Source organism: Urtica dioica, chromosome 9 (assembly GCF_054948205.1).
Source record: "Urtica dioica subsp. dioica isolate 48M chromosome 9, U.dioica_male_clone48M_v1_H2, whole genome shotgun sequence".
Classification (NCBI taxonomy): Eukaryota; Viridiplantae; Streptophyta; class Magnoliopsida; order Rosales; family Urticaceae; genus Urtica; species Urtica dioica.
In genome coordinates this window covers 14,893,042-14,917,842 of record NC_142764.1, presented here as the reverse complement: position 1 = coordinate 14,917,842, position 24,801 = coordinate 14,893,042, and the positions used below count along the sequence as shown (strand labels likewise).

Sequence of the window (24,801 nt, the reverse complement as noted above, 5' to 3'; positions counted from 1 at the left end):
ATGGATGAATGGTCGTCGTTTTCTTTAATCGATTCAGGTATGGGTTTTTTTTATATATTTATGCAGTTTTGATAACTGATTTCTCATGCACGTTTACCCTGTTTTCAGTGAACTTATTTGAGTATCAGTGCAATGAATCGTCGAAAGCAGTTGTCGCAGCTAGTCATGAAGAACCTCCGGCAGATATTGTTTTGTATGATGAACCGGATTTGAGGAATTTTCCTATGAATTTTGATATTAATGTTAATAACGTATTTAGACGCAAAGATGTTCTTCAAATGGCTATTGGCATGACCGCAGTTCGCAACAATTTTGAATTCAAGGTGTTGAGATCCAGTAAAACGCGTTATAGTATTGGTTGTTCGGATATGCAGTGTGGCTGGAAGTTAAATGCGTCGGTATGCAAGAATTCTGGATTATGGGTCATAAGGTCATATGTTAAAAAACATACTTGTTATGGTAAATCTGTTGTGCACAAGAATAAACATGCATCGTCTGTACTTATTAGCAAATGTGTCAAAGATGATTTTCGTGGCCCATTGGCAAATCAAATTACACCTTCAGGAGTGGCTGAAATTATGAGGACTCGATTTAATGTGGAGGTAACATATTTTCGTGCATGGAAGGGTCGTAAAGAAGCTTTGAGGGATCTTCGTGGTGATTTTGAGGAGTCATATAGTCATTTACCAATAGTTGGTGAAATGATCAAAGAGAAGAATCCAGGTTTTTATTTACAGCTTATTTACTATTAATGTTGTCTGTAAATACTATATACTTTTACAATATGGATACGTCTTTGTTTGGTTATTTACTAAACTTGTTGTAAATCAATGACTTATTTACATACTTTTTTTGTTATGTTTTGCAGGGTCTTATACTGTGACCGAGATTGAATCTGATGGGACATTTAGGTATTTCTTTTTGGCATTTGGAGCTTCTGTTCACGGATTTCAATTTTGCCGCCCAGTAATATCTGTTGATGGTACTTTCCTGAAAGGCAAATCTTATGGTACATTACTTTTGGCCACTGCTCTAGATGGTGATAATCACTTGTTTCCATTAGCCTTTAGTATTGTGGATTCCGAGAATGACAAATCTTGGTCTTGGTTTATGAATCATCTTCGAATTGTTTATGGTGTTCGAAAAGACTTGGTATTTGTTTCGGATAGGCACAAGTCAATTTACAAGGCAGTTGGCAATGTATTCCCGGAGGCGAAATTTGCTATATGCATGCAACATCTTTGGTGTAATGTGAAGGCAAAATTTGGTAAAACATACATTCAGCCACTTTTCTATAGATGATTGACTAATTGCAACAAATTTTTCTAATTTAATTAAGTCTTTAGTTAATTTAACATACGGCGGGCTTGTGAACTATTTTTTTTTAAAATAAAATGAAATTTGGGTTAGAATCATAAAAGGAGCCAATGAAATGATTAGCCGTAACAAATTCTTGTATGATTAAAGTTTTTTTAAGGGAAAATAAATTAATCGATTTTTATGTTATTTTTCTAATAATTAAGTATGAATTAATGTCAGACAATGTATTAAGTTCTACAGTTTTATCTAATAAAATTGTATCCTTTCGCATTTATTTTAATTCGGTTCAACTATAAAGTCACTGAAAAGTCGGAACAAAACTTTTGTTCTCTATATAAAAAAAAACCTTGCTAATCCAACCTTATTGATATCCCTTTTTTTTTTTTTTTTTTTTTTTTGAGGGAGTGATATCCCTTTTATATAACAGAAATATAACAAAATAAAACAAGAGATCGATGGAGTAATAATTATGAGATAATAATGATGCAATTCCTTTTTTTTATGCAATACACATATGTAGTTTCTTTTCCCTTAAAAATAATGTAATTTCTATTTGAAATTTTGATAACAATGTTTTGTTTGTAAAAACAAAACCACTTTAGTTTGAAGCACTTGGTTTGAAGGCCTTGGCTTGAGCCTCTTTAGACCATATAACACAATCAATCTAAAGCAACCTGTGGGCGGTTGCTTTAGAGAGTACTTTTTTTTTTTTTTTGGGGTTTGTTCGGCGCCTATTTATGTTCATAAATAAGAAACTCTTTCAACTAATTAAATAGTTACCCTCCATTAAAATATAATCAAACTATTCAAATAATTAAAATAATAGCTCAACGTATGCCTATGTCTATATTATATGATGTATGCCACATGTCTTAGTTTTGACAACTTTCTTAATTTTTTTTTAAATAATTTGTCTAAAATTTTAATGTAAGAGGCTTGAATGGGCTATTTGCCTAACCCCCTTTTATAAACTAGCTTTTATTCATATGCCGAGACCAAGTACTACTGAGTCTCAGCTTATAACTTGACTTGGTTCAAGTGGTGGTTCCTAACTTAGTTTAGTGGTAATTCCACACATATTTCCATCGTGAGATCCTGAGTTCGATCCCCCATGAGTTGTAGAATATGCATGTAATCTTGACCAATAATACCACTTCTAAACAAAACTTGACTTGGTTCACAGGGTTACACGAGCTAAGTGAATGTTTACATGGTAGTCCGGTTCAGTCTAAAATTAGTCTCCAAATCAAATTAGACTATCTTAAATATTTTCAATTTTTTCAGATAGAATCACGCGGTTTAATATGTAAACCAAACAAGACTAAAACGCTTTAGATCAATACGATACGATTTGGACCAGTTTAAACCGTTTTGAACATTTATTATTTTCTTTTACAAATTTACCACGAGAAGACATAAATTTCAAAACTAAAGTATTTAACATAGTCATATATTAACACATGCCATGCTTTTATCCTATAAAAACGACATCCCTACTTAAAAAAAAACAAGGGCCCAATCTAAAGGCGCAAGCCAAAAAATGATAACCACAGCTAGGTCCATGAAGTCAAGATCGTCGACCACGTGACTCATAGAACCACGACACGTCCCTCTAGTGTAGGAACAACGCTCTATTCCTCGGCGCATTAGTCTAGCTCGCCTAAAGATAAGACCCGTGAAACACCAAGTATATGGCACTTCGCTCTCCAATCCTCGGTGCACTTTTCTAATCCTCGCTAAGACAAAGTCTGTGGCACGAGATCCCCGACGCCTCTCCATGCCCTTGCGAAGCCCAGGGCCACGATACCCCAATACACGCCCAGCACCAAGTGACTATGTCTAGTAATGCCGCGCACTATACCACTTAGTCCGCTCGCGCCTCCTTGCTTGCTCCAAGCAAGAAGATACTGAGTCACAAGATGCTCATCGCCAACAGTCCTATCCACGCTGAGCGTCCTACACTGACCAGTCGAAGTCGCATACTTGATGCCGTCTGTGTCCAGTGACAAGGACTCCACACCATGTGCCAAAGACTTGTCGTGCAAAGTGCTTATGTCAAGAACCTCGCACCGAAGACTTTCAGCATCAAGGAATTTGCGCCCAATGTCGAGAACCTCGCAGCTAAGATTTGCCACACCAAGTACTCCTAGATGTTATGACAAAGAGCTGCCATATCAAGGACTCCACTCTAAAGACTTTTGCATCAATAACTCCACACGTAACCATGCGCCAAAGAATTTACGCGCTGAGGGCTTCACACCAATTAAGTACCCGCTCAGGTGTTGAGGACTCCGCGCCTAGTGCTCATACCGAGGACCATGAGCTAAGTCCTCTTTCTGCGCTCCAAGACCGATGACCCTTATGCTGAAGACCTCACTTTGCATCCTTGGCCCAACAAGCACCTCAAATCTCCAAAATCACATATAAATATACCTCAGCACAAGGTTGAGGTTAGTTTGTTCTCAATTTGGGAAAATCATATCAAAATAGATTCTCAAGCCCTACTCTCTCTCTCTCTCTCTCTCTCTCTCTCTCTCTCTCTCTCTCTCAAATCTAGAGACTGGACTTTGAACCTGCACCTTACACTTAGCAAGTAGACTAATGATAAATATTGGAGCGCTCGTTTGGGAAAATCCATCCGCACCCCTCTAGCTCATTATCTTCTACTTTTTAAGAGACGAATAAAAAAATCACTTTCCTATGAGACAAACCACCAGGATCGATGACTTCACAACCGTTGATCGGATCCATTAGGAAAATAGTCAATTTAAACGTTGAAATTGCTAAAGAGCCAACGTTTGGTAAATCTTAGGTAAATAACCACTTCCAAATATTTACACGCGTAAGATAACTAAAATACCCTATTAAAATTCCCGCTCAAAATTCTCCAAATTTAAAAGTAAATAAAATTTATTTTGAGTAATAATTTGTAATAATGATAAACATGGGAAAAAAAATCCACACGAATTTTTTTTTTGCTATAATTTAAAAAATAAGTTTACTATTCAGTTTATCTTTATTTAGGGTTACATTCTTATTCATATAATTATTTAAGACGATTTTAAAACATTATGAGACAATTTGACGTTGCATATTAATGACTATTTACAGTTATTGATTTTTATTATTGCATATTAACGATTATTTATAGTTATTAACTTGTAATTTACGAATATTTTTCAGTTAATATTTGAATCTGTTTATTATTTATGATATAATGATTTTTTTCATTGCAACATAAACAAATATTTACACTATTATGTACAACTATGTACAACAGATTACAACTATTTACATAAATTTACAACTATTTATCGCAAAAGTCTCTAGAGAGACTCAATGAGCCTATGATGGGAAGATCGTAACCGATCTCCGCCGTTAGCTCGATGGAGGTGTGCCTGTCTCAATGGGTCTATGTCGGGAAGACCATAACCGGCCTTGACCACGTCGGATCCCGTAGTCTCCCGTCTCATCCCTCTGCCTCGGTCTCGTCGGATTCCGCAGTCCTCGTCCTCCACCTTGTCGAATCCTAATCTAGAGGGAAATAAATCCAAAACCTGGAAAATCAAGGCCATGGCTTGTTGGCCCACCGAGGAAGAATCCAGTGACGGCGGAAAATGGACGAGCTTTGCAGGCAGGACAACGTCGGGCTTGGGCGGTCGGCGAATGGTGGAGAAGCCTCTGTGAGCGACATCACTTACGTCGGTAGGATTCGGAGTCAAACCCGCTGAATTCTTGTCTGTAGGCGGTGAGTCCGGCGTCGGAGACGATCCCGGAGCCTAAGGCAGAGGAGATCCAGTCTCCGGCGGCGGAGAAGAGTTAAGAGCATCGGTGTTTTTCGAAATGAAGGCATTGTCGACGCTGAATTCGGTGATTTTTGGTCAGATTCCGGCGCCATACTTGGCGGAGAACTCGCAATTGGTTTAGTAGAAGGAAGTGAGTCCTAGTATGGCAACGAGAAGAAACAACGAGAGATAGAAACCGCTGAATCGCGTTGCTATTGTTGAACTCCAAGAAAGTGAGGATGAAAAATGCCGATTCGTAATCCCCAAAACAGTGGCAAAGAGATAGATATTTAATTGAAAAATTAAATAACCAATTTCTTTTTAAAATTTTGAAAGTTAAAAAAAAATTTCAAATTTTGAACGAAAATAACTAAATGAAAAATATTGAGAAACCTGAAAAGCATAAAATTTTCTGATAGTGCCAGGTCATCTTTGTGGCTATTTACCTAAGATTAACGAAACGTTGGCTATATAGCAATGTCAAATGTTATAGATAGCTATTTACCTAATATTTTGTTAAAAAAATTGATAATCTGATTCGATTTACAATTTTTTTGATTTTTTTTGTGTACACCCTTAACTACTACTAGTCAGACATATATATTTTGGCTTGTTTAACAATAAACGAGTTCCACAATTAAGCCACTGATCACATATAGAGCTGGCCAAACTCAAATTTATTTTTACGCAGCTGAGCTCTAATTTTAGCGGACTTATCGTCTAAATATATTCATCAGAATGTCACTGTAAATAAAACATCAATGCTTAAATGTGTATATATATTTTGGTAATTGGTCTTGATGAAAGCATTCAAACCATGCAAAAGGCGATTAAAGCAATATATGGAAAGGGGATTATTCCATCTATATAATGACATTAATTTATCAATTGTACTACCAAATGTTCATTAAAATGTGGAGCAAAATTAAAATAATATATCAGAAAGCCTACTGTGATGCTTTCTCTGTTACACTTTCAACGACAATTAAAAAAAAAAAAAAGAAAAAAAAAGAGGATGCTTTTTTTTTTTTTTTTTGACACTAAAAAAAAAAAAAAGAGGATGCTATTGTGATGCTTAGAATATATATTTTTTGGTATATTTTCCCGGGATAGCACTTTAAAAACGCAGGATCTAGGATCCAATATCCAATCCAACGCAAACCCTAGGTTAATATTATAAACTCAAGAAAAAATTTCACCGATCACATATTTTCATGGTTTTTTTTTTTTTTTTTTTTCATCTCTAGTTGTCTAGATCTACTAATCATCAACCCTAGGTTTTTCAAACATTAATTATAAACTCAAGAAAATACTTCATTGGTCGCATATTTTTCAATGTTTTAGTCTAGATCTACTATAAGTATAATATATCATCCACAGATCCTCACAAAATATAATATATCATCCACAGATTGTAAAATTGATACCAGGTTTTGTTCGATCAACAAAGAAATTTAGTGATTTTCGTAGTAATGCCAACATAATAACATGACAATGCATTTCCTAAGGATGTAGAGCTTTGACCTTTGTTCCTTGACCATGATAACACATCTTCTCTTCAAGCTTGATGAGCTTCCTCTTCCATGTGCTGGCCTTGATATTTGTGATTCGAAAACCCTTCGTCCATCCATCACCTTCGTCTCTCTCGATCTAAAACTAGCTAATTCATCGCCTTGCTAATAACAAGCCACTAAAGGAGAGAGAGAGAGAGAGAGAGAGAGAGAGAGAGAGAGTTATTTTGTTCCGATATTTAGTGAATAATAGAATGTACTTTGCCTTAGGTCTTTTATTTTATTGACGTATTAATTATTTATTTTTATAATATAATTATTGTGCTTAAGTTACTATTTTTCGATGACGTGATTAGAATATTATATCAGGAATTGATCAACATTGGGAGATAAGAAGAGTAAGTGGTTCAGAATTATCAACGGTCGTTTCGCGCCTAATTGTGCAAGCCCGCGATGCATGGAGGAACAACTATCCACGTAGTCATTCCCTGGTGATGAATGATTAAGAAACGGTAAACCGGTAAGATTGGACGTATCACATGGCAGGGTTAATTATTTTATGATTAATTACACTCTTGCTCCTCAACTATAAATTCGAAAAATAGCATCCGCGCCTTCGAAATCATACATTGGTGAATATGCGGTCCTTCTATTAACACCTCTTAATGGTGTTAAACAATTAAGCTTAAAATATTATTTTTCTTTCTCTTTTCTTCATCTTTTGTTTGTATTTATTATTATGTTTTAAAAAAAAATACAAAATAGAATAAATATGATATCTCTCGTACGCATACAGTATAACTACGCACATATACACATCTGATTAAAAAAAGAAAAAAACACACATATACCCATAACTTTAGCAACTCTTTCTCATTTTCAGTACTACATCAAAAATTATTTTCCATTTATGGCGATGTGGCTTCTAATCTTCACGTAATAAAAAACAGAGCCTACCCGACTACTCTGCCACCAACTTTTGCTTCACCGAGTTCCGCGTCGTCCTCGTTGGGTCTCCCTACCCCGGAGTCTCTCATCTTTGCCCAAGAATCGACGAAGATTATTTAGTATAGTCCGTTCTCCATGACCTAAATTTGCTTAACAAATGTGATTTTTTAATTATTTTTTTTTTCCTGAAGTTGAGAAACAGTAATTGTTGTTCCCGATCTTGGTTTGAGAATTTAATGAGAAGAAAAAAAAAATCTCCGATGAATACACAATCCAGTTCATATCCCCAGTTTTTGTTTGTCGCTGCAATTCTTTCAACATCCATTCAACATCTTTCAGTGGAACAATAAAAAAAATGAAAACAAAAAAGCAAGAACGAAGAAGCGGAAAGAATAAGCATAATCATCTTCAGACTCGTGAAGGAAGAAGAGGAAGAAGAAGAAGAAGAAGAAGAAGAAGAAGAAGAAGAAGAAGAAAAAATCGATTCAACCTAGGTTTTCGAGCCCGAGTTTCGATCCGAACCTGTGTAGAAATTTCGTTGGATTTGCGAGCGATGAAGGGGGAGACAGGCATCGGACCGATGCCATGGAACGAAGAGGACCGGGCTATGGTGATGGTGGTGTTGGGAAGCCGAGCGCTCGATTACTTGAGCTCGAGCTCGGTGGCCAACGAGATTATGTTGACGGCCGTCGGGAGCAAATTATATATCAAAAAATGAAAAAAAAATTGCAAAAATAGAAAAGTATTGATTTGTAGTAGGGTGGAGCAGAAATATTAATGAAATCGCAAACCGGATAATACTACGATTTTTAGATATGCAGTTCGATTTTAAACGGTTTAAAATTTAACAGGTCCGATCCGGTCCGGTTTGTATTTTTAGACGGTCTGGTTCGGTCTAAATTTTTTAAACCGTGATTTAGATAGGATCGGACCTGTTAATATTTAAAAAATATGTATAACAAAATTTTATTGAAAAGCTTAAACATCTCTTAGCTAACCTACGTATCTAATATGTTGTGATTATATACCATGTGTAGTATAGGCCTATGGATTACAATCTAAAAACCAACTGAGAATATGAGGATAACATATGACTTTAATATTATTTTTTAATGTGTGGAAACAAATCTATGTATGTGTGTGGAAAAATAGATCGCTAAACCATACACACGATGACTTGTGATTTCGGAGAAGACCGCAATAAATTTATTTGGTTACGACATTATGGAAAGTGAATCTTTTTTATAACATAATTTGCGCAAGATACTCGGTGCACACAAAACATGCTAGTCTATGTTTCAAGATGCAGGACACATTAACACAAGAATAAAAGGAAATGCATAATATCAGCAATATCAATGCAAATATAATTGGTTGAACAACGGACTACATTTTAAAAAGATAGCTATAATAAACATACATAGACGTAAACATATAATTCAAGAAAATCAGTCTGTTTAGTTTCAATAAACTAGAGGTTGTATGTTCAATCTCCATTGGTAACAACTATGTCTTTCAAAATTTTATTTTGATAAATATATATATATATATATATATATATATATAGTTTTTTTTTTCCGATATACAGTTTGGGTTTTCCATCCATAAAAGAGAAAATAATAATAAAATGAAAAATGTCTCTGTAGCATTGGGAGAAAATTACAAGAATAGCAGTTTAAAGGTGCAATATTTCTAAAATAAATGGCTATTTTAAATCCTGTTAAAAGTAGATTTTTTCAAACAATAAACTACTATATTTTTATAAATCAAATTGTAAAAGTAAAATAAAGTTATACAGAGCCAAAACGGCGCTAAGCAAATATCTTTTTTTTAAAAATAATTGTAAACATAAAAATAAATAAGTAAAATGACTGTGTAATCTAAAAAGCGATATTTTTAAGTTAAAATTTTTAATCACGCTATTTATGTGATAAAATACAAAAAAAAGGGCTACCAACAAAAATGACCACCATAATTGACAGTATGTGCTTGGATTGAAATGAGTGTATTTTTTTTCCCCCCTAAGTGTGGATCTTAATCAAATACAAGAAAAACTACTTTTTGAATGGGTGAAAACTACTTTTGGACCAAGATTAGAAGTTGGAAGAGAATTTTTTTCTCCACCGTTGAGAAAAAAGTGATTCTAAAGGCCGTCGTCCAAGCTCTACCAAGCTAATGCATATATATGTTGCTTCAAGATTCCAAAGAATCTCATAGACGAGCTTCAGTGTTTGGCGGCCAACTTTTGTTGGAGAAGTACCGATGAAAGTAGGAAAATGCATTGGGGAACTTGGGACAAGCTTTGTGTCTGGAAGACCGTAGGAGGCTTGGACTTTCGAAACTTGGAATGCTGCAACAAACCTCTCCTTGCCATACGGTGTGGCGGGTGCTACGCTATCTTACTGCACTTGCCTCCAAGGTGTTTAAGAAAAGATACTTTCTCAGATCTTGCATTCTCACCTCGCGATGGGCATACAAGGTTTAATGGGGATATAATTGGTCTCATTATTAATGTTAAATCACTCTTATCTTCTCGGGATTTTGAGTTTTTGTGGTGGTCATGTGGAGTGTGTGGAACCGACGCAACAGTATGCTCTACTCTAGTCCGGTGACCGACCTCATCAACAAGGCAATAAGACTCCTTGACGAAGCCCGAAGGTATTGCAACGCCCCGAATCCGGCCTGGATGCCTCCCCCAAGACGAGACGTGACGGCCGAGAGATGCGTCTATTGATGTGGAAAGAGAAAAATGCGGGATGAGAATATTTTCTGAAACTCTATGGGTGTTGTCTTTTGGCCTATAGTAGTGCTCCTCTTGTCCGGCTTTTTTGTCCGTTGATTGCGAAAGTGATGACTATTTGGGAGGTTTAAGGAAAGCTAGAGCCGAAGATCTCAACTAGGTGGTGATTTCAATCAGATTGCGAGAGGCTGGTCAAGCTTATCAATGCCAAGACGATTCCAAGAACTGACGTAGGTCTTATTATATTTCAGATATTCTAGTTCTTTTTACCCCCTTTTTTTTTCTAAAACTTGTAATATTTTTGCTCACAAATAAGCTAAAAGGCATTTAGTTTGGACTTTGATGAATGTTAGAATTCTAACCTTCATCTTGAATTGCAAGATGTAGTTGTGGTTAAAATGCCCTTTGGAATATAGTGTCTGTGAACCCTGTTTTGAAAAAAAAAAAAAGTGATTATTAATTTATTTTTGTTTTTTTTAAATAAAGGGGGATTATTAAATTTAAAAGTTATGTGTGACATATTAGAATTGTATTTGTCTTTATTTTAGCAAGACTACTTTTCGAATGTTAGGTAAATGGCTAAAGTGTCCTTTAACATTGAGCTGTGTGTTGAGCCATTTTTGGATTAATATTTACGAGCACGTGGCGTGGACGGATTTGACCACTTGCCTTTGAATCTGTAGGATTAATGGTGAAATATTCTTCTTATTAATTGAACAACATCAGAATTGATTTCTCAAGCTCTTGGACACCTTTATAGAGAGAATATAATTTGTATTAAAAGTCCTTGTTTGTGAGAGAGTAAATTTTTCTTCCCCTACTACAGAGAGAATGGAGGTAGATTGTTCCTTTTTTTGTATCATATATTAAATGAGTGAAGTGATTTTGATTTTCCTTTATTCTTGCAATTTTTGTCTCAAGTGTGTTTTTTGTGAGAGAAATGGTAGAGTAGAGAATTTGGCATAGTCGGAGAGAGAGAAAAAGTCCGTCCTTGACATGTGTTTGTCTTAGGTATTTATAGTGAGGTGATGAGAGTTCGGGTAGATTATTCGTCATTTACTCGGGTCCGAGGTTGAGGCCAGCCCTGCTCTATTATGGTTAAGGCAAGCCTCACTTGTTGAGATGGAAGCGGGGTTGCCTCTTGCCGAGGTAAAGGCGAGCCTCACTTATTGGAATGGAAGCGGAAGTTTCCTCTTGCCGGGGTAAAGGCGAGCCTAACTTCTTGAGATGGAAGCAGGGTTGCCTCTTGCTGGGGGCCAACGTCGTCAGACGGTCATGTAGAACGGACGATCCCGTCGACGGGAACTGACATCAGTGGGCGGTCCTATCAAAGTGACGACCCCGTTGAGGGGGGCGACTTCGTCGGGCGGTCATGTCGAAGGGACGACCGCATCGAGGGGAGGCAACGTTGTCGGGCGGTCCTGTCGAAGGGACGACCACGTCGAGGGGGGATGCATTGCCGGGCGATCCTGTCGAATGGACGTCTCCGTCAAGGAGGGAGGGGAGAGTCGCCGGGCGGTCTTCTCAAAGGGACGACCCCGTCGAATATGGGGGTGACGTCGCCGGACAGTCCTGTTGGTGAAAAGTCACGATGAGGGTTGATCTAGTCCTTTTCTTCGTTTCGATTTTTCCTTCGGACATGTTCCATTGAGATGTCTGAACTCTTATTGGGCCGAACTCAATGATCTTTTTTTTCCAAGCTTTTGGTTGAGCTTTCACTTTTTACAAAGGGAAGACGACTACCCGTAACACTGGGCCAGTAGTTGTCTCGTTGCGAGTGTGTAACAAAGTGGACGAGCAATAAATCAATAAAAACTAGACCATAAAAATATATTTTCTTTTGCCTCACTAAATATGATTTACACAAGTAGACCACGTAAGTGCTAAATTGTGCAGATATTTTATCCACATGCGATTCGCGAAAAAATAATTCTGAATGTGGCCTCGCAAGTATGCGTGGTGAAATATAAACAAAACAAGACCATGAGAGCTAGGCATCAAGGGTTTGATGAGGGCACTCTAGCGCGCGCTCTAGTAAGATAGATTTAAAATTGATAAACCAGATTGATAAAGGGAGTATAAAAAATATATCCTACATTCCTACGTAATTGAGATGGTAGATGGAGAAGGTGAATATTAGATTGACGTTGAAGAGAGACGTCGAAATTTGGTCGTTGACTTCAATGAGTGATGTAATGGTTGAAATTACTTGAAATGTGCCAGTTTAGCGCAAATATATCATTTAGGGGTGTGGGTGATAAATTTATAATATAGATAGCATTTTTCATGTATAAAAAAATTAAGAAAACTAATGGTACATCAATTGACCACAACCAAGTTTTCATGGAAATCATGGAATAAAAAACGTCATTATAAAGCTTATATCAAAGATATAAATTCACATTATATATACAAACAAATGATCCATCATCACATGAACGGAGCCAAAAAAAAAGCTCACCAAGATAAGCTAATTTGAAAAAAAAAAAGTTTCAAAAGAGGTTAATTTATAAATTTTCAGGGTATAATGTAATTTATTTTTAAAAATTGACCAAAAGCGCAAGAAAAATAATAATTGAGGAGGGCTTGAGCCTACCTCGACTTACTGTAGTCCCGTCTCTGATTCATCATTTGATCTTTCACTCAATTATGTAATCGATTCTTCACCAAAATGCATAGCTAAAACAACTCGCTTCAGAATAGCTGTAACAACCAATAAAATTAATTTAAATATTACAAGCCGATAAACTAAATGATATACAATCCATCTTCGCTTGTCAATCTTTTTCACGGAAAGTTCTCCGATACTTTTCAACTTCACAATATATTCACTACTTTACAAATACATTATGTTAGCTTCAATAATTAATGATCAAGTAGCATAAGTATTTGAAAGTCTTGATATACATATATATATATATACATATATATACATATATATATATATATATATATATATATATATATATTATTACCATTCGAATCACCCTGGCACAAACAAGAAACACATAAAGCTAATCGTATTTACTATCATTTAGGAATCGTGTTTATTAGTATCATATAGCTTTGTATTGCAGGTGGATGACATTCTAAAATAATTCCACTCGAAGATGATGATGTTAGAGAATATATGGGCAATTTCATCAAAAGATATGTTATCGACAAAAAAATAAATAGTCAAATTAGTATAATTAGCAGTGATAAGTTAGTTCTTCCCATAAATTATTATAATAATTATTATTATTGTTATTATTATTATAATTATTATTATTATTATAAGTATGAGGTCATGGCACATATTATAGTTATATGTAATGGTCACGAGATCAAGGCCCCCCATATCAAACGTCCATTATTAAACAATGATAATAAATACGATTAGCTTTACACTAATTTTTTTAATATGTACAGGCAACTTTGAATGTAGGAAATCTTCAACCCATAACTTTATATTACATTTTTCTCACTCTTTTATATAATTTATCTCAAGTCAAACAACATTTTATCTCCAATCCAAAAAAATATTTTTAACATTATAGATATCTATTATTTTAATAATTTTAACAAATATATAAATATATATATATATATATATATATATATATATATATATATCACATTTTAGCCATGTATACTTAACTTATATTTCTTCAATAATATTATTGGATAACCAGCTCAGACGTACCTAGATGTTAGATGTTATTTATTCATATCATATACTTTTGCATTTTAATTTATTTGTATTGTATTATGCTTGAAAATTTAGTTTTTTAATATTTTATTTATATACTTATGACATGTAATTTATTTTAAAGTTTGGTTGTGATGGATATTTATATTTTCAATTTATATTTTGTGTTAGTATTGTCTAATCCTGGCCTAACGGTAGCGGGACGGGACGGAATCCCCGCTACCGTTAGGCACAATAACGGGAGCGGTAGTCCCGTTATCGCTGACGGACGGGACTCCCGTCCCGTTACTTTGGCTAACGGGATCCGGTGATCCCGTTAGTCCCGCTGCTTTTTTTTTTTTTTTTTAATCTCGGCCGTTGGATCAAAGATCCAACGGCCAAAAAAAAAGAGCCGTTTTTTTTACCGTTTAAATATAGCCGTTTAAAGAGTTTCGGCCGAATTTTTTTTTTTTTACCCACTTATTTCTAAAATCTATAAATACCCCCCCATTTCATTCATTTTCTTCACACCTTTCCTTCAAACTCTCTCAAACTCTCTCAATCTCAATCTCAAATTTTCTCACACTCTCGATTTTAATCTCAAATTCTCTCTAACGCTTTCATTTTTTCATGGCCTCCTCATCCCGCAACCAAGGAGGTCGAAGGGGAAGAGCTTCCCGAGGTCAACAAATGCACCGTTTTGAAGAAAATTGGTTGCACTTATCTCAAAACGCCCCCGACCCAAACACCCAATACTCCTTCAATCCTGTAAGCTTTAGGCGTGAGTTAGTAGAATATTTTGTTTCCACCGATCAATCTTTTAGTCATATCGAATCTCAAGGCTTCGTTAGATTCATTAGTTCTATAATTCCAAATGTTCAAATAATGTCTAGGAAAGCCTTGAGATCCGATATCCTAAAATGGTTTTTAGGAGAAAAGGAACAAATGAAAGACACCATATCATCTGGTAGATATAGCGTTGCCTTAACCTCGGATATATGGACTGGTCAATCTAAGATGGATTTCATGAGCATTGTAGTGCACAATATAGACGACGATTGGAACCTAAACAAACGTATCATTGCCTTTAGGAGGATAGAAGGTTCTCACACTGGTGAAAACATCTTAGACATCATAGTTAGTGTTATAGGTGAGTGGGGTTTGACCAATAGGGTTATATCTGTAACCTTAGATAATGCCACAAGCAACAACGCCATGATTAGGGAGTTAAAGGAGAAACTTAACGTTGACGATACCCTTTTGCATCAACGTTGTGCTACCCATATCATAAACCTCATAGTTCAAGCCGGAGCCGCTAGTTATGACCCTTCGATCAACAAGATTAGGAATTACATTAGTTGGTTAAATAGTTCAACCTCTAGAGTAGATGAGCTTAAGAGACGCCTTAGACTAAACGGTCTCCAAGAACGCACCTTTTACCTAGATAACAAAATTAGGTGGAATTCTACCTTTCTCATGTTGACCAACTTCTTATCCGAGCATTACGTCAATGTTATTGTTTCTTACATTAACAGAGAACATGGGGAAAACGATATATCCGAATATGATATTAGGATGGCTGAATCATTTGTTTCTTTTCTCGACATTTTTTACAAAGAAACTTGTTATCTCTCTGCTGTTTACACTCCTACTTCTTTTCTCGGTCTTCATACTATGACCGCAATTGCTGTGCATCTTGATAAATATAAAAACGAAACAATTTTTCAAGATTCTATTCAAGCAATGACAGCCAAGTTTTTAAAATATTGGGGGGCTGGAAAGGTTCCATTATTATACGGTTTTGGAGCCATTCTAGACGTCCGATGTAAAATTGGTGGTTTAAAAAAATTTCTGAAGTACATTAGAAACCATTTCGTGGACCAAGATTACGTTGCACTTGATCTCCCGAGGATCGTGCAAGCTTTTTTTGATCTTTTCAAGGTGTACGAGGCGAAACTCCTACCGCAATACCGAGCACAACCATCTCAATCACAGACGCAGTATCCGAGAAGACACCAATACACGAATGTCTTCGTCAACGCGCCCGCTTACAACCCATCGCCTCAACAACACGAAGCTGGGACAAGTCAGACGAGGTCGAGCGCAACCGACGCACGGTCCCATCCGGAAATCCAAGAGTACGATCGGAACGATTGGGTCAGGTCGGATGACGAAGCCATCGACCTCTTGGTTTGGTGGAGACAGAATGCGAGGAGGTTCCCGGTCTTGTCATCTATGGCACAAAACATCCTCACCATCCCTGTTTCAACCGTGTCATCTGAGGCGGCTTTTAGTAGCGCGAGCCGCATCATCGACGATAGAAGATGTAGCTTGAAACCGGAGATGGTCGAAGCATTGACGTGCGGTAAGGATTGGATTCAACATAGAAATCGAGCACAAGAAACATTCATGTTCTTCGATATTCTTGACGATTTTGAAGTTGATTTCGCAAATGTAAACATAAATGGTTAGATTAACTTGTATAACTAAGGGATATCCCGGCCCTTGTCCGGGATAAATTTTCAAATAATTAACGAGGAAATGGGTGCTCTTTTTCCTCGCCGTCGCACCTTTTTAGGGGTCGGTGAGGTTTTTTAGGAGGCCCATTTATAATTTCACATTTTTTTATTAATTTTTCTACCCATTTACTTCACAATCTTTTCAATTAAGTCCTTGTATATAATTATTTAACTTCATTTAAATCTTCATTTCTACCCACTTAATTTAAATTCCTTACAATTACATCCTTCTATTTAATTATTTAAATTCTTTTAAAAAGTTATTTTTTTATTTTTTTTATGCCTAACGGGGTCCCGAATTCCCGTTAGGCCGAATCCCGCTCCCGTCCCACTACATAACGGGACGGGACTCCCGTTTGGCCAATTAACGGGAGGGGACAGATGGCGGTAGCGGGAGACGCGGGAGATCCCGCTAGGCCAGGTTTAGTATTGTCTATCAAATTGAAATATACCCATTCCACATTTATTATTGAGTTGGTTGGAGATAACTCCATCATCGACATCTTATTCGAAATAAATAGCTACAAAATAAATCATTACTAATTAAAGGGTTATTAAGTTATATAGCCACACGGATATAGTGGATTGAGATATAGCCCACATTTGGTTAATTTCTTCTAAATAGCCAAGTAAACTTATTAACAAATTAATAAAAGCCTTATTTAACACAACAAAACATATATTTTAGGTAGTTAATTGGCTGCCACGTATGCAAGTTGGCTATTTACAAATTATTTACCAAAAGTTGGCTAATTTATAATTCCTATAGTTTAGGTGACTTACGTAGCCAATTTTTTTTTAATTAAATTCATCATAATAAACTGAGCTTGAAATTCTTTATTAAAAAATCTCAAAAACTAAAAAAAATCACATGTATATTTTCTCACAATTCTTGCGCAATTAATTCTACATAATATTGTTTTGTGTTTGAAGAAAATTACCCGTAACCAGACGCCACATTTCAATCCAACCCAGAGAAAGATCCGCAAGCAGCAAAGACATAAAAGTTTCGTGCGTCCCGTGTTGGTTTTAAAAGAAAAAAAAAGTGTAGATTTCGATCATAAGTCTAGTGATGATGTCATCTAGTGTTTTCTAGGAGAAATTTCATTAATTGGGCTTAATAAGCCATTAAATATCAAGATTAGACCCTAATGTTTAAAAATATCTGAATATGGACTTTTGGCGCAAAATCGGACAGAAATACCCCTGATTAAAAAAAACTCATATTTTTCTCTCATTTTCAAATGATTTTCATCACAATTCTTTTTCATGTTCGAATTGGTTGCGCTAGGATTAGAATTTTCGGTGGTCGAGCTCACCGCTGAGCTCGTGGGGTTCGGGGTATGTGTTCAGTTTGAGTATGTGTTCAGTTTCGATTTTGAGTATGTGTTCAGTTTCGATTTTGAGGGTTTCACCTTGAATCTCATCGTACGACATCGTACAACATCGTACGGCATCGTACAACATCGTATGTGTTCAGTTTCGATTTTGAGGGTTTCACATTGAATCTCATCGTACGGCATCGTACAGCATCATACGACATCGTACAGCATCGTACGACATCGTACGGCATCGTACATTATAATGTGTATGAATTTTATCGATTTTGAGGGTTTCACATTGTATCTCATTGTACGATGTTGTACGATGCTGTACGATGCTCTACGATGCCGTACGATGAGATTCAATGTGAAACCCTCAAAATCGAAACTGAACACATACGATGCTGTACGATGCCGTACGATGTCGTACGATGCTGTACAATGAGATTCAAGGTGAAACCCTCAAAATCGAAACTGAACACATACCCAAATTCCTAAAAAAAAAAAAAAAAATCGGGGCGTTGTCCCGAACCCCACGAGCTCAGCGGTGAGCTCGACCACCAAAAATTCTAATCCTAGCGCAACCAATTCGAAGACCAAAAAGAATTGTGATGAAAATCATTTGAAAATGAGAGAAAAATATGGGTTTTTTGAATCAGGAGTGTTTTTGTCCGATTTTTGACCAAAAGTCCATATTCAGATATTTTTAAACATTAGGGTCTAATATTGATATTTAATGGCTTATTAAGCCCAATTATTGCATGTGTTTTTTCGGTATAACAATAGATGCTCCATAATTGTTCGTATACGTACTCTGTCGATTACATGAGCATAGTTGATGGACGCTCATAAACATGATAAGACCGCTAAACCACTAAAGAAACAGCACAGCGACATTGTGGTTCTCTTTTTCCCACTTGCTGAAAGAGGTACACAAACATATTGTGGTTAAGCTTAAACAATATATCAGCTTCCCAGATAGTGTTCGACCTACAAAAAGAGCCCCCCCAGTAAATAGTGGAATTAAAAATGAGTAGTTTAAGGTACTTGATATACTCAATTTTCTCCAAATAGATCAATTTTTCAGAAGTAGATACGCTTATATATATATATATATATATATATATATATATATATATATATATATATATATATAATCAATTTCCGGAATAGAAAAAAAATAACTATAAAGGATATATGACCAACGCCTCTGAATTTTATTTTTAAAGAGACACTTTGACTTATTAGTCAAATCAAAATATTGATTAATAGAATAGGTATGTTTTGTTTATATTGCAAAATAATCATTACATATTATAAATTAGTTGAGATGACAATATATGTACCCTTATTTTAAATTGCCCATGTTTTTTTTTTTTTTTTTTTACTTTTTTTTGTAACAATTTTTAAAAAAGGATCAAATAAGAAAGATAATTAATTAATGTCCCAACTTCCAGTCTGATTTAACATTGAAAAATCTCATTGTTTTTTATACAGCTCAAGAAACACAGAAACTATCCCAATTTCCCTTGCATCGTATTTATCACAGTTTCTCATGATAAAGATAATTATATTCGACTTGTTTATTTTCGATTATTGTCATTAGGTTGTTTACTGTTGCTGACTTGTTTATTTATGTTAATAATGTTTATAATTGACTTGTTTATTTCGATATTATGTCAAATTTTAGACTGCAGAAGACCCCAAAAATTGGATCTATTGACTTGTTTCCTAATCTATTTGACTTCTTATAGTAATATATGGATAACAAACTAGTGTTAAAATTTCTAAATTCTTTAATGAGTACTTACAAAGCATTAAAAAAATGAACGGGAAAATTTATATCGAAAAGAATTGAAAAAATTATACCACAAATCTTTTACAAATACTATAATTCATTGCGTAATTAAAAAAGACCAGCCCACATAAACGAGACAAATATAATATTCTCAATCTTTTCCTAGCTTCCTCGCCTTATACTTGAATGAGCATTTTTCGAGTTCGACATAGAAATAATTTTTGCAGGCTTTGCAACCTTATGTTTCGCCACTACATGCTTAGCCTTCACAATGCCCTTCACCTTTCCCTCCCCACGACTTTTCCTCTGCTAGAAAAGGTTAGGAATAAAGATGAGCATTTTATCCGGTTAAAATTAACCGATCGGTTACTTTTAACCGTTCATTTTAGTAAAAATTAATGAAACGATTAATTTTAATAGGTTATTTTATGATTCACCGTACTTAACCAACCATTTTATAAACATATAGTTTGTACTTGATTGCTGCGTCTCGGTTAAACTATTAACCGTTCCTGCTTGTGGCTTTGTTGATACTAGATATTGCTTTAATGATTTTTATTTATTTGGTGTTTGTTTCAACATTCAAAACAACGTGGAATATATATATATATATATATATATATATATATATATATATATATATATATATATATATATGCTTATTGTTGCTTTATTTTATTTATTATTGTTTAAACGGTTACTTTACTTTATTTATTATTATTTTTTTAAATAACATTTGGAGTCTGTTGCTTTACTTTTGATTGCGCTCTGTTATGCCTTTATTTTCACATGGTGTAAATAACACCCCGAGAGAAAAAAAAACGAAACATCAAGCCCATACACAAGGCCCAAGCCTACAAGCAAATTCACGCGCCAAGCTCCGAGTCAACTCTCATGAAATGTCTTTCAGAAGACTCTCAAATAATGTTTTCAAGCTAGACTTCTTGACAAATCTTCAAGACAAAACCACAAAAATGACCACCCGGTCGGCCAAATAAAATGACCACCCGGCCGGCAAAAAAGAAGACCATCCGGCCATCTTCACTAGGCCAAAATCACCCGGTTGTCTTCACTCGGTCAAGATCACCCGGTCATCTTTACTCGGCCAAAATCACCCGATTGTCTTCACTCGGTCAAGATCACCCGGTCGTCTTCACTCGGCCAAGATCACCCGGTCATCTTCACTCGGCCAAGACCACCCGATCGTCTTCACTCGGCCAAGATCACCCGGCCATCTTAACCCGGCCAAGATCACCCGGTTATCTTCACTCGGTCAAGATCATCCGGTCGTCTTCACACGGCCAAGATCACCCGGTCGTCTTCACACGGCCAAGACCACCCGGCCGTCTTCACTCGGCCAAGACCACTCGGCCATCTCCACCACCTAATCAAGTACTTTTCACCAAACTCCTTGGTCCCTATAAATACATCATTCATTCACAACACAAGGGAAGTTTCTCTCAACTTGTCAAAACTCTACAAAAATCACATCACCTCTTTCTCTCTCTAGAAAACATAGAGACGAGTACCAATCGTTCAACAAGAATATAATACAACACGACCAATGTTGAGCGTCAGAGCGCGCGCCGAGGGAAAACCCTCCGCGTCCCTCTAGATTCACATTTTCTTGTAATTAGGTGAAGTTGCAAGGATTCGAAGACCCGGAGAAGAACACGAAGAACGTGAAAGATCCAAAGACCCGAATACTCGAAGATCCGAAGACCCGGACACTCGAAGATCCGAAGAACATGATGAACGCGAAGAACTGATAAGTGAGATTCATTCACACTTATCTATGACTCTTAGATAAGAATCGAAGCTTGTTCTTAATGTTTTTGATATTATTTTGTAGTTTTTATTGCATTTTCAGGTTTGAGAGAGTATGAGAAGGTGGTGGTGCGAAAACGGGCTGAATCGGAGCTAAATCGAGCAAGTTATGGTCATTTGAAGTCAAGTCAACAAAAGTCAACGGCGGTCAACAAGAAGTCAGCGTTTCAAGGCTAGCGCGCCGCGCCTATTGAATGGCGCGCCGCGCCCTGGTGGCTAAATTTACACCCGAGAGCTCGAGCGGCCAACGCGCAAGAGAGGCGCGGCGCGCCTTCAGAAATTCAAGAGTGGCGCGGCGCGCCTGTTATGTGGCGCGCCGCGCCAGATGCTTTTTCAGAATTCTTGGAGCTCGTCTTTTAAATCATTTTTGGCCCTTGGATCTCATCCAAGGGTCCATATTTGCTCCGAAAACCTCTCCTAAACCCTCATATACACTTATTCAAAGAAAAAAGGGAGGCTTTTGACATAGAACACTTTTACTTTTGTTTTGAAACCTTGAGAGAGAAAGTGAGAGAGAGAAAGCTAGGGTTTGACACTCATTTTGTTCTTGAGCTTGGAAGTGAAGAAGAAGAGGGAGAAGTGACAACCTCCATCATCCTCATCATCTCCATTTGTTCCCCTTAACTCTATCTCTTTTATTTATTGTTATTTATTTATTTACTCCACTTAATGCTTTGTTGAACATATTTTAAGCTTTCAAGTATTCTATTTGAGTTTTTGTTGATTACTTTTATCTATTGAGCATTGAGTGTTGTGATTACTTTATTGTTTTATCTAAGTGGAATATTAAAGTAGAGCTTGAGTTTAATGAAAGTTTTGCTTGGTTGTTGAGATTAGCATTCAATGTCTTGTTTCTTTATTGTTTTGTTTCTTTTACTTATTTCAATTTTACTTTGTTTATTCTTAATTATGAGTAGCTAAATAGATTTGGGGTGCGATGTAGTTGAGTAGTTGAGTTGGTTGGTCAAACCTTTAGATTAGATTTTGTGCTTCATGGTTGGGTTGAGAGTGAAATATTATGGGTATGGGTTGTGTATTAACGCTAATTAGAGTAGCTAACTAATTAGTGAACCTTAGACGAGTTTAGAAACCGAGAGGTAATAAACGAGTGAGCTCTACCCGTCCCATCATTAACCTTCCTAGAGCTATAGAAAGACTAGGGGGTAGATGTAGTTGATTGAAATCCCGGGCTAAATGCGGTTTTGTGTTTTAGTAGGACCCAAACCGAGAGGTGTAAGTTCGACGCGTAGCTAGATTCCTAAAGACTCGAGAGAGATTAGTGAATGTTTTAAGAGGGATTGAGACTAAATTTTACAACTCTAAACCCGAGCTTAGAATCGTACCAAGACCGACCGACTCGATGAAATAACGAAATCGCGCCCCTTCCTTTTAACTTGTGTTTAAATAGTGTTTTCACTTTTTTTTACATTTCATCTTGTTCTCAAAACAATCAAAAACCCCCCATTTTTCATTTTCCATAACTCGAAAAAGAAAGCTAGTGAGTTTGCTTCGGAAATAGTCTAGAGTCCTTGTGGGATCGATATCCGTGCTTTTGCACTCTATTACTTGACGACACGTTCGCTTGCGTCGTGTAGAATTTTTCTTTAGTTAAGAAAATTCCCATCAAGAACACGAACACGTGAAAAACACAGAGAACGTGAAAGTATCAAAGGGTTGAAGACTCAAATAAGTAAAGACTCAAGAACTCAACGAAGAACGCGAAGAACACGATGAACGCGGAAGATCCAAAGAGCCGGAAACTCAAGAACTCGGAGACCCAAATATCCGAATAACACAAACACGACGAGAAGAGAAGAACTTCACCAAACTCAACCTATGTGCGGTCATAGGGTCCGGCCCTAGATCGAACCACGGACGGTTCTTAGTGCTAATCCAAAAACGCGATTAACATTTTGGCGCTAGAAGGAGGGGCTTCCCGAGAACAACCACGGGCTCTCCACCAGCAAATTTACTTCCTTCGCGAAAACCAAGAAATTCACTGACAACAAATGGCTAGCCACTTAGCCATCTCCGAGGGCAGTGCCCCTCCAATGGGAGGCGTTGCACTCAACACTCGGGCTCGAGTCCGCCAAGCTCAAGAGAACAACGCCAATCGAGACGAGGCTCACCCCGTGCCCGTTCGTGACAACCGAGAATCACGAATGGAGCGAATTGAGACAAGTCTCTTCCAACTTGCCGACATTGTTGGAAGGATTGGAGGCCGCGACACTGTCGTTGAAGACACCTTCAACGATCAAGACGAGCGAGATGCGCCGGAGTATATCCCATTGGGACCCGAGATGCAAGACTCGGACCAAGGTCCCAACAACGACCACAACCCTGAAGAAGAAGACCTCGAGCCCCGCCAAGAGGTTAGCGACGACGCCCCTGACCCGAGTATTCGTGACATTAGGCGCATCGTCCTCACGGAGACGAGAGAGAATCGTGAACGTCACCAAAATCACGAGATGCATGAGGCTCACCGAACGGCAGTTGATCCAAGGTCACGAAACCACCAAGCCACATCGCGAAGATTTCACTCCTTCTCCGAGTCAAGAACAAGACATTCGCGTCAATCCGCTTTCGATCGCATAAGCCACGGAGAAGACATGGCAGATAGCACCGACGCTCGGAGATTCACGCCACCAAGACGCGTCCACGACCCAAGGCCCGTGCCCCGCCATGACGAGGACCTAAGACAACGACTAAATGCTCGGTGGGAGATTCCACGAAATCTCCCCCCTCATCCCGAACCAACAAATCTCCGAGCGGGAACGAGACCAATCCCGGCCAACCCGACTCTACTACACATTGCATCTCTCGACCAAGCGTCAAATGAGAGAGGACGCACGATAAGAATTGACCCCACAACGACTCCCCTCGACAACACGGACATGATGACCCTCTTCCAAGAGTTGAGGGACGAAGTGCGAGTTCTATGAGCTGCTCAAACCTTGACACCCGACATCCGCGGCATGATGGAGGACGTCGCCTCATCACCTTTCACCGCGGAAATCCTGGCAGAGGAATTTGCGCGTGAATTTCGCCTCCCGATCATGTCAGCCTATGACGGGAAGACCGATCCTCTTCCTCATATCCAGCATTACCAGATGTGGATGAAGGTGGGGAGACACTCGTCGGCAATCATGTGTCAGGCATTCTGCCTCACCCTGAGTGGCCCCGCCTATCAATGGTTTCTCAAAATGAGGCCTGGGGCCATCCAATCTTTTGAAGAGCTACAAAAAAGCTTCATTGCTCGTTTCAGCGGCTCTAGAGAACGAAAGCTTGGAAAGAACCATCAAGCAGAGAAGGAATGAGCCTTTGCGCGAATACCTCTCTCGATTTACTGAGGAATCAAACA

General features: G+C 37.3%; 1 protein-coding gene across 1 annotated transcript; it reads left to right on the top strand.

Moving 5' to 3' along the window:
• On the top strand, positions 1 to 1,302 carry LOC149385198 (protein FAR1-RELATED SEQUENCE 6-like). Its single transcript, XM_089626270.1, has 5 exons — positions 1 to 37; positions 109 to 193; positions 260 to 398; positions 627 to 723; positions 869 to 1,302. Exons 1-5 carry the CDS (start codon positions 1 to 3, stop codon positions 1,300 to 1,302), a joined length of 792 nt encoding a protein of 263 aa, XP_089482396.1.
• The last annotated feature ends 23,499 nt before the right edge of the window (positions 1,303 to 24,801 follow it).

Bases quoted from the DNA above. Each gene is read 5' to 3' on its own strand.
- LOC149385198 (XM_089626270.1), top strand. From the start codon at position 1: ATGGATGAATGGTCGTCGTTTTCTTTAATCGATTCAG. The intron at 38-108 runs GTATGGGTTTTT...CCCTGTTTTCAG, and splicing joins GTTTTCTTTAATCGATTCAG to TGAACTTATTTGAGTATCAG. The intron at 399-626 runs GTATGCAAGAAT...CGTGCATGGAAG, and splicing joins GCTGGAAGTTAAATGCGTCG to GGTCGTAAAGAAGCTTTGAG.